At 44.9% G+C, this 14715-nt stretch overlaps 1 protein-coding gene across 1 annotated transcript in view; it reads left to right on the forward strand.

Moving 5' to 3' along the window:
- Positions 1-14715, forward strand: part of ADCY3 (adenylate cyclase 3) — a 222729-nt gene that overhangs the window by 136485 nt on the left and 71529 nt on the right. Inside the window, exon 3 of the mRNA XM_082249900.1 lies at positions 10726-10856. Within this exon, the coding sequence (XP_082106026.1) occupies positions 10726-10856 (131 nt within the window). The remainder of the gene's footprint in view (positions 1-10725; positions 10857-14715) is intronic.

Below are 14715 nucleotides of genomic sequence, written 5' to 3' on the forward strand. Positions count from 1 at the left end.
TACAGATCTGGGAATTCAGTACAGGGATGGTGGGAACCCCTCATAATGGGCACAGTAGGTGTGCAGACCCAGGAACTCAGCATAGGGATGGTGGGTAACTCTCACAATGGGCACAGCAGGTGTACAGACCCGGGAACTCAGCACAGGGATGGTGGGAACTCCTCATAATGGGCACAGTAGGTGTAAAGACCTAGAAACTAATTGTAGGGATGGTGGGAACCCCTCATAATGGGCACAGTAGGTGTAAAGACCTAGAAACTCATTGTAGGGATGGTGGGAACTCCTCATAATGGGCACAGCAGGTGTGCAGACCTGGGAATGCAGCACAGGAATGGTGGGAACCCCTCATAATGTGCACAGCAGGTGTACAGACCAAGGAGCTCAGCACAGGGATGGTGGGAACTCCTCATAATGGGCACAGCAGGTGTACAGACCCACAACTCAGCACAGGGATGGTGGAGACCCCTCACAATGGGCACAGCAGGTGTACAGACCCGGGAACTCAGCACATGGATGGTGGGAACCCCACATAATGGGCACAGCAGGTGTGCAGACATAGGAACTCAGCACAGGGATGGTGGAAACCCCTCATAATGGGCACAGTAGGTGTAAAGACCTAGAAACTAATTGTAGGGATGGTGGGAACTCCTCATAATGGGCACAGCAGGTGTACAGACCTGGGAATGCAGCACAGGAATGGTGGGAACCCCTCATAATGGGCACAGCAGGTGTACAGACCAAGGAGCTCAGCACAGGGATGGTGGGAACTCCTCATAATGGGCACAGCAGGTGTACAGACCAAGGAGCTCAGCACAGGGATGGTGGAGACCCCTCACAATGGGCACAGCAGGTGTACAGACCCGGGAACTCAGCACATGGATGGTGGGAACCCCACATAATGGGCACAGCAGGTGTACAGACCCAGGAAATTAGCCCAGGGATGGTGGAAACCCCTCATAATGGGCACAGCAGGTGTGCAGACATAGGAACTCAGCACAGGGATGGTGAGAACCTCCAGTAGTGTCCCTGAAAGATAGAAGAGACTATCGCAATGAAAACCTAAATTAGGGGTGAAAATCTATTTTATTAATGAAAAACATTAATGAACACCTAAATTAAACGATTATCACACAGGGGGTTTTCATTGATGACCGGTGCAAAAGATCAGGCAGGGCAGCTTTCCTATCATAGATCACGCACCCGGTATTAGTTGCGAAGTGTATCAGATAAATGCGACATCTGCATGGAAAACAAACGCAGTCACATTCTGTACTCCAGGCCAAATGCTGGGCCCGATGGAAGGAGCAGGAACAGGTGTGTACAAACAAGGGCCCAGGTGCTCTCTATGCTGCAAGATGCCAGCGCCTGCACTGAAGGATATGACAACAGTGACACCTGCAGGCCAAATCTAGCTAAACAGACAGTGAAAGACTGTGTAAGCCCTAATAATGGATGTCTCTTATTGGCTACCTTTGGTAAATTTACCATTTTAACCGGTTGCCGACCGCCGCACGACTATATACTGCGGCGGTCAGCCCCGGCCAGGCAGAGTGACGTATCGGTACGTCACTCGCCTGTCACTGACTTGCGAGCCTATCGCGGGCGGGCGCGCGCCCGCCGAGGCGCGCGCCCGCCGCGGCTCGTTCACAGGCAAGTCAGTGCGTGTGACCGGCGGACTCGATGTCCGCCAGTCACACTGCGATCGCTCCTGTGAAGGGAGAAAGACAGAGCAGCTTGTGTAAACAAGCTGCCTGTCAGTTCTCCCTGTGTAAAAGTGAAGATCTGTCCGTTCTACTATGTAGAACGGTGGATCTTTGCTTTTACACCAATAGGAATGTCCCTACACAGTTAGAAGCACGCCCCTAGGACACACTTAACCCCTCCCTGTCCAATAAAGTTAACCCCTTCCCTGCCAGTGTCATTTTTGCAGTAACAGTGCATATGTATAGCACTGATTACTGTAGTAATGTCACTGGTAACCCCAAAAGTGTCAAAAATGTCAGTCAAGGGTCCGATCTGTCCGCCGCAATGTCGCAGTACCGAAAAAAAAATCGCAGATCGCCGCCATTACGCGTTAAAAAAAAAAACACCAAAAATGACAAAAATCTTTCCCTTTGTTAGTAAACGCGATAACTTTTGCGCAAACCAATCAAAATACGCTTTTTGCGATTTTTTTTACCAAACATAGGTAGCATAAAACAAATTGGCCGAAAAATGTTAAAAAATTTTGATTTTTACTTTTTTTTTTGGGGAATTTCATATAAAAAAATGTGAAAAATATTGTTATTTTTGCAAAATTTACGCTCTTTTTTTGTTTATAGCGCGTGATCAAAAAATCGCACAGGTGATCAAATACCACCAAAAGAAAGCTCTGTTTGTGGGAAAAAAAGGACGTCAAATTTGTTTAGGTACAGCGTCGCACGACCGCGCAATTGTCCGTTAAAGTCACGCAGTAAAAAATCGCAAAAAAACCCCTGGTCCTTTAGCAGCCAAATCCTCCGGGGCTTAAGTGGTTAAATAATTTTATTATATGGGTTTGAAAATTGCAAAAATCTCCTGTTAATCCTGCCAGAAAACATGTCAGCTTATAACTTCCTATACTGAGTTCCTATACCAAATTCAAAAAACTTACAGCATTCAAAAGAATGCTGTTAAAGCGGAGTTCCGGGCACAAAATCGACCTAATCGATTTTGTGCCCATCAGCTTGCTTTGCTTCACCTGAAAAGAAATTGGATATTTAGGATTATTTTATTTTTTTTTACTTATCTCGTAATTGTAGAAAGAAATACTCACCTTTCTTCACTTCCTCCCTCTGTGGCCGCGGCCCGCGCCGTCACTTCTGGTTTGCAATGATTCCTGGGAGCTGAACGTCATCGCTCCCAGGAATCAATGCGACGGCACCGGCCCCGCTCGTCACTTCCGGTGCGTCGCCGTATTCCCTGCTAAACAGCTTCTGGGCATGCCCAGATGCTGTGTAGGAATGCGGCGCCGCGCCGGAAGTGACGAGAGGGGCCGGTGAAGGCGCATTCTGGGAGAAGAGGACGCAGAAGAGGATTGCGCTGGCTTCAGCTGCCCACAACAGAGATGGCAACGCTGTGGAAGAAATTTTATAAGTGAGTATTTCTTCTTGCAGGTAAGTGCGAACCGGGACAGATCAGAGGCTAGCCAATGTGGAATGTATTAGCCCTGACTGTCCCGGGGTATGTTTATTGAAAAAATGTTTCTGTGCCCGGAACTCCGCTTTAAGTGCAGAGGAGGGGTTTGGGGTCTTTTAGACCCCCAGATCCCTCCACCACAGTACCTGTAGACATTAAAAAAAAAAAAAAAAATTTAATGTCCAAAAATATCGGCAGATATTGGCTGAAACCGATATCCGATGACTAAAATATCGGTATCGGCGGTAAAAAAACGATATCAGTCGATCACTAATTAGTAGTAAAAAATATATATGTAAAAATTGCAGTATATTGTATATCCAATAGTTTGTAGGTGTTATAACTTTCATTTCACTTAATGGGATGTAGCAGAATACATTTTGGCCAAAATTTTTGAAGACATTTTATTGGATATACACTATATTGTCAAAAGTATTGGGACACCTGCCTTTACACGCACATGAACTTTAATGGCATCTTAAGCTGGATACACACTATATAACTTTTGTTGTTAGGTTTGCTTTAGATTTACCTTCAACTATGTAGTGCAAGGGTCTGCCTGATTGCAAACAAATTGAAAGTGTTTAGATTGACCTCATATTATATGGTTTTGGTTAATCTAAAGGAAAAAATCGAAAGAAAATCGTATTGTGTGTATCCAGCTTTCTAAAGCTGGATACACAATATACAACTTTTGTTGGTAGATTTCCTTTAGATTTACATTCAACAATGTAGTGCAAGGGCCTGCCTGACTGCATACAAATTGAAAGTGTTTAGGTCTGACCCCATATTATATGGTTTTGGTAAATCTAAAGGAAAAAATCTAAAGAAAATTGTATAGTGTGTATGGCCCATTAGTTTGTAGGGTTCAATATTGAGTTGGGCCACCCTTTGCAGCTATAACAGCTTCAACTCTTCTAGGAAGGCTGTCCACAAGGTTTAGGAGTGTGTCTATGGGAAAGTTTGACCATTCTTCCAGAAGAGCATTTGGGAGGTCAGGCACTGATGTTGAATGAGAAGGTCTGGCTCGCAGTCTCCTCTCTAATTCATCCCAAAGGTGATCTATAGGGTTGAGGTCAGGACTCTGGGCAGGCCAGTCAAGTTCCTCCACCCCAAACGCGCTCATCCATGTCTTTATGGACCTTACTTTGTGCATTGGTGTGCACTCATGTTGGAACAAGAAAGGGCCATCCCAAAATTGTTCCCACATTGTTGGGAGCATGAAATTGTCCAAAATGTCTTGGTATGCTGACGCCTTAAGAGTTCTCTTCACTGGAACTAAGGGGCCAAACCCAACCCCTGAAAAACAACCCCACACCATAATCCCTCCTCCACCAAATGATTTGGACCAGTGCACAAAGCAAGGTCCATAAAGACATGGATGAGCGAGTTTGGGGTGGAGGAACTTGACTGGCCTGCACAGAGTCCTGACCTCAACCTGATAGAATACCTGTGAGATGGATTAGAGTGCAGACTACTCATCCAACATCAGTGCCTGACCTCACAAATGCGCTTCTGGAAGAATGGTCAAACATTCCCATAGACACACTCCTAAACCTTGTGGACAGCCTTCCCAGAAGAGTTGAATCTGTCATAGCTGTAATGGGTGGGCCAACTCAATATTGAACTCTACAGACTAAGCCTGGGATGCTATTAAAGTTAATGTGTGTGTAAAGGCAGGCGTACCAATACTTTTAACAATGCAGTGTATTTTATAGCTGAAAGGTAAAAAGATTGGAGTTTTTCCCCCAAATTTTGGGTATTTTTCTGTTTATATCGCAAAAAATAAAAAAACCCAGTGATAATCAAATACCACCAAAAGAATTCTCTTTTTGAGTAAAAAGGAATAATATAAGATTCATTTAGATACAGCGTTGCATGACTGCGTAATCGCCAGTTAAAATAGCGCAGTGCCGAACTGCAAAAAATGGCCTGGTCATGAATGGGGTAACATCTTCCAGAGCTCAAGTGGTAAAGTAGAGCTAAAGGCAAAACTTTTTTTTTATTAATTTTGAATAGAGTAAGGGAAGGTCATAACCCCTTTAAGGTTTATTTTTGCCCTCTTTGTACCATTGGGGAGATTACCTTCAACTTCCTGTCCCACAGCCAAAACAGGAAATGAAAGGAAATTCCTGAAAATTAAGGGAATCTCTTGGGAACCCTCAGGTCACCAGAACTAGTGTCCCCATTGGAAGATTTCCCTCTATTACTTTTCTGGGGACAACCCAAAATTTGGGATTTTCTTTTAATTTCAAAGATAGTGGTAAACAGGACAAATAGAGAGGGTGAATCTCCCTAATAGGGACACAGACAGCATTAAAGACTGATGGGTGTTCTAAACCCTCTCCACTCTAGCCAAAAACTAAAAAAAAAAAAGTTTTGCCTTTAGTTATACTTTAACCGTTTTGATAAAAGAGATGTTGAAACTACTTAGGGTGCACCCAAAAGAAGGACTAAGGCCTGTATGTTACACCTGGGTGGTACTCCTGTACTGAGCAACTAGCAGAGGTCTCTATATGAGGCAACTGTAAATGGCCAATCGGTAGTCCTGGATCTTCAACCTGCTAACGTTGGGGCCCAATCATACCGTTGGTCTGCATAAGAACACAGTCACAGCAGAACCTGCAGACAGTAATTGGCTATAGGGCAACTGTGCTGTCAATCTCTAAGGTCTCAGTCTCTCTAATGGCAGTAGATCATAGCCGCAAGACCCTCTAATGAGTCTCAGCAATCCAGCACATAAATTCCACTGTTGAGAAGAAATCCTCTGCCCTGGTTCAGTGGAACCTGTACCTTGGCTCACTCGACAGTACCCTTGGAGTGTAGTGGGAGGTTCTCATCGGTGGTAACACAGTCTTCCCAACACTATCTCTCCCGGTGGTTTCATAATGATGCACCTGGGGCTTCAGCTCCAACCCCCCGCCGGTCCGACTATGGGGATATGCGTAGTCTCGCTCCCCGCAGTAAAAGGCCACGCAAATTAAAGAGTAGCCCGGGAAAATACTGCATCTCTCTCATCTCTAGAACCAAGCCCTCTTGGGAGCAGTAGTCCATTTGGTAATAGAGACCCATAATGGTTCCCCTGCCCGGACTTCAAGTCCCATCATCCACTGTGGTCGGTTTCACAGTCCGTAGGCGCCACCAGCACTCCTGCTCCCCATGCTGATAGGAGTCATCAGCACATCAGTGTCCAGCTTTTCTGATTGGGTAGCTACCATTGGTGTAATGGCTTACCCTTGCAGCCTAATACTCGACTACACAATACTGTGTTCCGCGGCAGTACTGTCCTGCATACTATTTCATTTTTTCCTAAACCGAAAAGCACTGAAGCGTGTGCACAGTTCTGGGAGGCTGCATGCCCTTTTTCGAGGTTTGGGGTGGCCCATGGAGGTAAAACTACGCCTGTTTTTTGCCCGCAGGAACGAGCCCTTACCAATACAGAAACGGACATGACTTCCAGCTTTTGCTGTATCACAAATTGAAATAACGCTCACCCTAGTAATAGCCCAAATCCACTTAACAGCTGTGAAAATGTCCTGGAGACCAGTGGCTGTCCGCTAACTGACGATTGAATTCCCGCAGTGACAACATTACCACTTTTCATAACAAGACAACTTGTCCGGCGTCAGTAATACCGATGGCGCAATGCGTCCTCAGAGACTGACACAGAAGCAGCACCCGTTTACAGCATTTTAACATCATTCCCAGTACAGAACCCAGATCAGGTTTTTATTTGAGCCCCCACTGGAGAGATTTTATCACCCGTCCAGGTGGTCACTGGGACAGGAAGTGACGTGTCCCCTGGTCCGCATCTGTTCTGTCGGATACTGTTCTGTTTAACCACTTTACCACCGGAGGATTTTCCTGCTTTACGTCTGGGCCACTTTTTGCGATTCGGCACTGTGCGACTTTAACTGACAATTGTGCGGTCATGCAATGCCGTACTCAAACGACATTTACGTCCTTTTTTTCCCACAAACAGAGCTTTCTTTTGGTGGTATTTGATCATCTCTGCGCTTTTCATTTTTTGCGATATTAATAAAAAAACGGGACAATTTTGAAAAAATAACAATATTTTTCTACTTTGACAGCTAAAAAATATCCAATATATTCAATTTTTGTCATATATTTAGGCCAAAATGTATTTAGCTACATGTCTTTGACAAAAAAATTGTCAATGAGCGTATTTTTAACCGCTTTAAGACCAGAAGATTTTACCCCATTCCTGACCAGGCCATATTTTGCGATTTGGCACTGCGTTACTTTAACGGACAATTGCGCGGTCGTGCTATGCTGTACCCAAATTAAATTTATGTCCTTTTTTCCCCACAAACAGAGCTTTCTTTTGGTGGTATTTGATCACATGTGTGATTTTTACTTTTTGCGCTATAAACAAAAAAAGAGCGACAATTTTGAAAAAATAACAATATTTTTCACATTTTTTTATATGAAATTCCCCCCCCCCCCCCCCAAAAAAATGTAAAAATCAAAATTTTTTTACATTTTAGGCCAATTTGTTTTCTGCTACATATTTTTGGTAAAAAAAACCGCAATAAGCGTATTTTGATTGGTTTGCGCAAAAGTTATCGCAGCTACTAACTACGGGAAATTTATGTCATTTTTATTGTTTTTTTTTTAACTAGTAATGGTGGCGATCTGGCGGAGATCTGCGATTTTTTTGCGGGACTGCGACATTGCGGCGGACAGATCGGACCCTTGACTGACATTTTTGACACTTTTGGGGGTACCAGTGACATTACTGCAGTAATCAGTGCTATAAATATGCACTGTTACTGTAAAAATGACACTGGCAGGGAAGGGGTTAACTTTTATTGGTGATCAAGGGGTTAATGTATGCCTGGTTCTTACTGACATGTGTGGGGGGAGGGGACTGTGTGACACAGGCACAGATCGCAGGTTCAGCTATGCTGAATCCTGCAATTTGTCCCTGCCTGTCACTTAGGAGATCCGCCTGCTTTGATTACACAAGTGGGCGGATCTCCACACTCGATCCCCAACGATCGGGGAAGAGCGGCGGTGATCACCCCCGCTCCTCCCCTGGCCCGACTCCCGCTGTGACTGAAAACAGCGGAAGCGAGCCTCCGGCGGCGCGTGCATGCTGCCCACAAGGGGAGGAGTCCAGCGACGTAGACCTACGTCGCTGGACGATAACAAACCACTTTGCCGCAGTACCCTCAATGTGAGCGGTCGGCAAGTGGTTAAAATGCAAATTGTTATATCTGAAAGAGATAAGAATAGCAAACCTTGTGCCTGTAATTTGCAGTTAAACATGTACAAACCCAATTCCAAAAAATCATCCAAAGATTCAGAGAATCTGGAACAATCTCTGTGTATAAGGGTCAAGGCGGGAAAACCATATTGGATGCCCGTGATCTTCGAGTCCTTAGACGGCACTGCATCACATACAAGAATGCTACTGTAATGGAAATCACAACATGAGCTCAGGAATATTTCCGAAAAACATTGTCGGTGAACACAATCCACCGTGCCATTCACCGTTGCCGGTTAAAATGCTATAGGCCAAAAAAGAAGCCAAATCTAAACATGATCCAGAAGCGCAGGCGTTTTCTCTGGGCCAAGGCTCATTTACAATGGACTATGGCAAAGTGGAAAATTGTTCTGTGGTCAGACGAATCAAAATTTGAAGTTCTTTTTGGAAAACTGGGATGCCATGTCATCCGGACTAAAGAGGACAAGGACTATTGTGAAAATTTTCAATAAAATTCAATTAAGAAAAAAAAAAAAAAGAGGACAAGGACAACCCAAGTTCTTATCAGCGCTCAGTTCAGAAGCCTGCATCTCTGATGGTATGGGGTTTCATGAGTGCGTGTGGCATGGGCAGCTTACACATCTGGAAAGGCACCATCATTGCTGAAAGGTATATCCAAGTGTCCCAACTTTTTTGGAATCGGGTTTGTATATGGGGGCGGCCATATTAACTTATTTCATAGGCCCCTTGCACATGGAGTCCTATAGGAGCAGTGCATCCCTTCTGGCTGAACACTGTCCAGAGTAGGCCCTGTGCACTCTGGGACGGAGGTCTGGAACACAGTTCTGCGTTACCCACTTGGTACAGTGTTCAGCCCCGTGCAGACTACCTTAGGCCTTGTTCCTATGGCATACTAATGCACGCTGTGTGAGTTCAGGGACATGCACCTGTGTCCGCATGGATGTCAGATTGGCAGCACCCGCTGTGTCCCAAATAACATCAATGGGACTGCCTGAACAGGAATGCACAGAACACCTGTGCACCCCCTTGTGGCCAAACATGGCCCTCACACGGGCATACACGTAGTATGCCCTATGTGAATGAGGCCATGTGACAGGCTGTCTGCTTTGGGAGGAGGGGGCTGGATGCTCTACCTACACTATATTACCAAAATCCTTGGGACGCCTGCCTTTACACGCACATAAACGTTAACAGCATCCCAGTCTTAGTCCTTAGGCTTCAATATTGAGTTGGCCCAACCCTTTGCAGCTATAACAGCTTCAACTATTCTGGGAAGGCTGTCCACAAGGTTTAGGAGTGTGTCTATGGGAATGTTTGACCATTCTTCCAGAAGAACATTTGTGAGGTCAGGCACTGATGTCTCTGCTCTAATTCATCCCAAAGGTGTTCTGTCGAGTTGAGGTCAGGACTCTGTGTAGGCCACTCAAGTGCCTCCACCTCAAACTCGCTCATTCATGTCTTTGTGCACCTTGCTTTGTGCACTGGTTCAAATAATTTGGTGGAGGAGGGATTATGGTGTGAGTTGTTTTTCAGGGGTTGGGCTTGGCCCCTTAGTTCCAATGAAGGGAACTCATAGGGAGTCAGCATACCAAGACATTTTGGACAATTTCATGCTCCCAACTTTGTGGGAACTGAGGATGGCCCCTTCCTGTTCCAATATGACTGCACACCAGTGCACAAAGCAAGGTCCATAAAGAGATGGATGAGCGACTTTGAGGTGGAGAAACTTGACTGGCCTGCACAGAGTCCTGACCTCAACCCGATAGAACATGCATAGTGCACTTCAGCAAGGTATGTTGGGGTGCAAATAGTGGCACATGTGCAAAAGGGATGCACTTTTTTTTGGTGCACTGCAATTTTGCATGTGTTCTCTTGAATCTGGCCTAAGAAGGCATCTGAGTCCAGGATGTGGGTGGTCTGGACCACTCTGGATGACATCTGGACAAAGAGGGCGCCGTCCGATAAAAAGAGGAAAGCAGATCGAGGCGTTGCCAGGGAGAGTACCTGAGAGGTAGTAAACACCCGAAAGGGTTACACTGACATAATACTGAGCATGCATGGACTGAAGATGAAGAAATATATCTGAAAGTCTGCTTTAAGCCTGGTGCACCACGTGTGTCCATCCAACATTAGCATGTTGGGGTGAAGGTTGCATTGTATCAGGCCAGTGGTGACTCATTGTGATTTCTCTTGCACTGTTTGTATAGTCTGGTGGCTCCGGAGAGCCGGAGAAATCATCCGTCACGCCGCGTGCTAGAATTTCCTAGAACAGAGGAACGTCTCGCTCTAACCATGGCTGTCCTGTTTATTTTTTCTAGGAGAGACTCCTCCTCTCCATCCTGCCCAAGCACATCGCTGACGAGATGCTGAACGACATGAAGAAGGACCAGAAGCAGAAGGAGCTTCAGCAGTTCAACACCATGTACATGTACCGCCATGAAAACGTCAGGTATGCCGCAGCTAGGCCTCATTTAAGCTGTCAGGGCTAGTCCATGAACAGGAGACGTGAAAGTGTGCAGTAACCAATAGCACCCACTCAGATCCCTCATTAAAGCTGTCAGGCCTAGTCCATATACAGGAAAAATGAGGGCGTGCAGTAACCCATAGCAACTAACCAGTGGGGATGGGCCCAGGCGTGTTCGGATCATACCCGCCAGGAAGCTGTCACTGCACACTACCAATCATAGGCAGAGAGGCATTTCCCGGCCTGCAGCTGCACATACACTCAATGCCGATGATTGGCGGTGTGCAGTGACATCTTCCTGGCGGGTACGATCCGAAACATGCCTGAGCCCATCATTACTAATCAGTTCCTTTACTCTGGCTATCATGCCCAACCAGTAGAGCTGCACGATTCTGGCCAAAATGAGAATCACAATTTTTTTTGCTTGGAATAAAGATCACGATTCTCTGTGTAACATCTTTTACATTATAAAAAAAATTGGGATAACTTTACGGTTTTGTTTTATTTTTTTTTATTTTTTTATTCATTAAAGTGTATTAATTGCGTTTGAAAGACTGCTGCGCAAATACAGTGTGACATAAAATTTTACAACAATCACCATTTTATTCTGCAGGGTCTCTGCTAAAAAAAAAAAAATATATAAATGTTTGGGGGTTCTAACTACTTTTCTATGAAAAATAAACTGATTTAACTTGCAAGCAACAAGTGTAGGAAAAAGGTTTAGTCTTTAAGAGGTTAAACTTCCTTCCTCCGGCAGAGGGAAAGAAAAGATACAATGTAATCATTTGTGTTTACAGTTCAGTGGGAGACTAATGCTGATAGGCTTTTGCGGGAGGCTCTTTTTTTTTTTTTTTTGAGAGCTGCTCCCTCACAGGTATGTAAAGAATCGAGCAAGTGTCATGTTAAGATCGTCAGGGGGAGTGAATCGCGATCTCGATTCTGCTACGATTAATCGTGCAGCTCTACCAACCAGTAAACAGGAAGTTGTGAAAGTGTACAGTAACCCATAGCAACCAGTCAGATCCTTCACTCAAGGTATCAGGTCTAGTCAGTATACAGGATACATGAGGGCATGCAGTAACCCATAGCAACCAATCATATCTTTCACTCAGGGTATCAGGTCTAGTCAGTATACAGGATACAGGGGGGCATGCAGAAACCCGTAGCAATCAATCACATCCCTCACACAGGCTGTATACAGGACACATGAGGACGTGCAGTAACCTATAGCAACCACTCAGAGGCCTTACTAAGGCTGTCAGGGGTAGTCAGTATACAGGACACATGAGGACGTGCAGTAACCTATAGCAACCACTCAGAGGCCTTACTAAGGCTGTCAGGGCTAGTCAGTATACAGGACACATGAGGACATGCAGTAACCTATAGCAACCACTCAGAGGCCTTACTCGGGCTGTCAGGTCTAGTCAGTATACAGGAGACATGAGGGCGTGCAGTAACCCATTGCAACCACTCCAATCGCTCACTCAGGCTGTGGTGCCTAGTTAGTAAACAAGAAGTATGAGAGTGTGCAGTAACCTATAGTAAACAATCAGATCCCTTACTGAGACCATCGGGCCTAGTTAGTATACAAGATACATGAGGGTGTGCTCAACCCATAGCAACCAATCAGATCCTGCATGCAGGTTGTCAGGCCAGTCAGTAAAAAGGAAGTTGTGTAAAGCATGCAGTAACCCATAGCAACCAGCTACAGCCCTCATTCAGGCAATCGGGCCTAGCCCATATATAGGAGACATGAGAGTGCACAGTAACCTATAGCAACCAATCAAACCCCATACGCAGGCTGTTGGGTCTAGTCGGTATACAGGATACATTAGGATGTGCAGTAACCCATAGCAACCTATCAGACCCTTCATTCAGGCTGTGGGGCCTAGTCAGTAAACAGGAGCTGTGAGAGTATGCAGTAACTCATAGCAACCGATCAGATCCCTCAAGCAGGCAGTCAGGCCTAGTCAGTAAACAGGAAGTTTATGAAAGTGTGCAATTAAAGCCCTCATGCAGGCCATTAGGCCTAGTCCGTATACAAGAGACATAAGAGTGTGCAATAACTCATAGCAACCAATCAGATTCCTCATGAAGGCTGTCAGGCGTAGTCCGTAAACACGAAAACAGGAAGTAATAAATGTAAGTATACAGTAACCTACAGCAACCAACTATAGCCCTGTCAGGCCCAGTCAATAAACAGGAAGTTGTGAAAGTGTGCAGTAACCCATAGCAACCAATTACAGCCCTCATGCAGGCCTCTTGGCCTAGCCTGTATACAGGAGACATGAGAGTGTGCAGAATCCCATAGCAACCAATCAGATCTCTTATGAAGGCTGTCGGGCCTTGTCAGTAAACAGGAAAACAGGAAGTTGTGAAAGTGTGCAGTAACCCATAGCAACCAATCAGATCAATTTCCTCTCCAACAGAGGAGAGACGAGCTCTGCTGATAGCATAAACCTAACCTAATAATGCCGAAATGAGATTAAGGGGTTTATTTATAGAAGAAAAACTCACTGTGCAAATGCCTCAGCTGTTGCAAATAATCCACATAACGCATCTTTGTTTATTTCCTATCATCGTTAGCTCTATCTAGTGGCCATAATGCAGTATTTTCCAGATTGGGGCGTTTCAGGAAAATATCATATTACAACCACTAGATGAAGCTGACCATAATAGGACATAAACTTTGCAGGCACAAATCTTGGGGATTATTTGCAACAGCTATGCAGATGCGGAAACATTCGTACAGCAAAATTTTTGATTAAAATAAATGAATCATCATCCTACCGACCTAAAATTGTCATTTGCACACAGCGTAGACCTTTACTCTACCATGTCTGGAAGAATGTGTCTAAGAAATGTTCCCGAGGAGGAAGGAAGGAAGGGAGCTTACAACCTATAGTTATATGAGTGGTAACACCATCATTCCTTTAGCAAGCCCCTTCATCAACCCTGTCCCCTGCATTATGTACATTACATACTTCTGCCCCCTGCACTATGTACGTTACATACTTCTGACCCCATGCACTATGTACGTTACATACGTCTGACCCCTGCACTATGTATGTTACATACTTCTGACCACTGCACTATGCACATTACATACTTCTGACTCCTGCACTATGCACATTACATACTTCTGACCCCTGCACTATGTACGTTACATACTGCTGACCCCTGCACTTTGTACGTTACATACATCTGACCCCTGCACTATGTACGTTACATACATCTGACCCCTGCACTATGTACGTTACATACATCTGACCCCTGCACTATGTACATTACATACTTCTGACCTCTGCACTATGTATGTTACATACTTCTGATCCCTGCACTATGTAAGTTACATACTTCTGAACCTGCACTATGTATGTTACATACTTCTAACCCTGAACTATGTACGATACATACTTCTGACCCGTGGACTCTGTACATTGCATACCTCTGACCCATGGACTATGTACGTTACATGCTTCTGACCCCTGCACTATGTACGTTATATACTTCTGACCCTGCACTATGTGCGATACATACTTCTGACCCATGCACTATGTACGTTACATACTTCTGATCTCTGTACTATGTACTATACATACTTCTGACCCCTGTTCTATACATACTTCTGACCCCTGTACTATGTACTATACATACTTCTGACCCCTGCACTATGTAGGTTACATACTTCTGACCCCTGTACTATGTACGTTACATAAGTCTGACCCATGCACTATGAAAGTTACATACTTCTGACCCCTGCACTATGTATGTTACATACTTCTGACCCCTGCACTATGAAAGTTACATACTTCTAACCCTGCACTATGTACGTTACATACTT

Source organism: Pelophylax lessonae, assembly GCF_965119305.1.
Source record: "Pelophylax lessonae genome assembly, chromosome: 3".
Taxonomy (NCBI): Eukaryota; Metazoa; Chordata; class Amphibia; order Anura; family Ranidae; genus Pelophylax; species Pelophylax lessonae.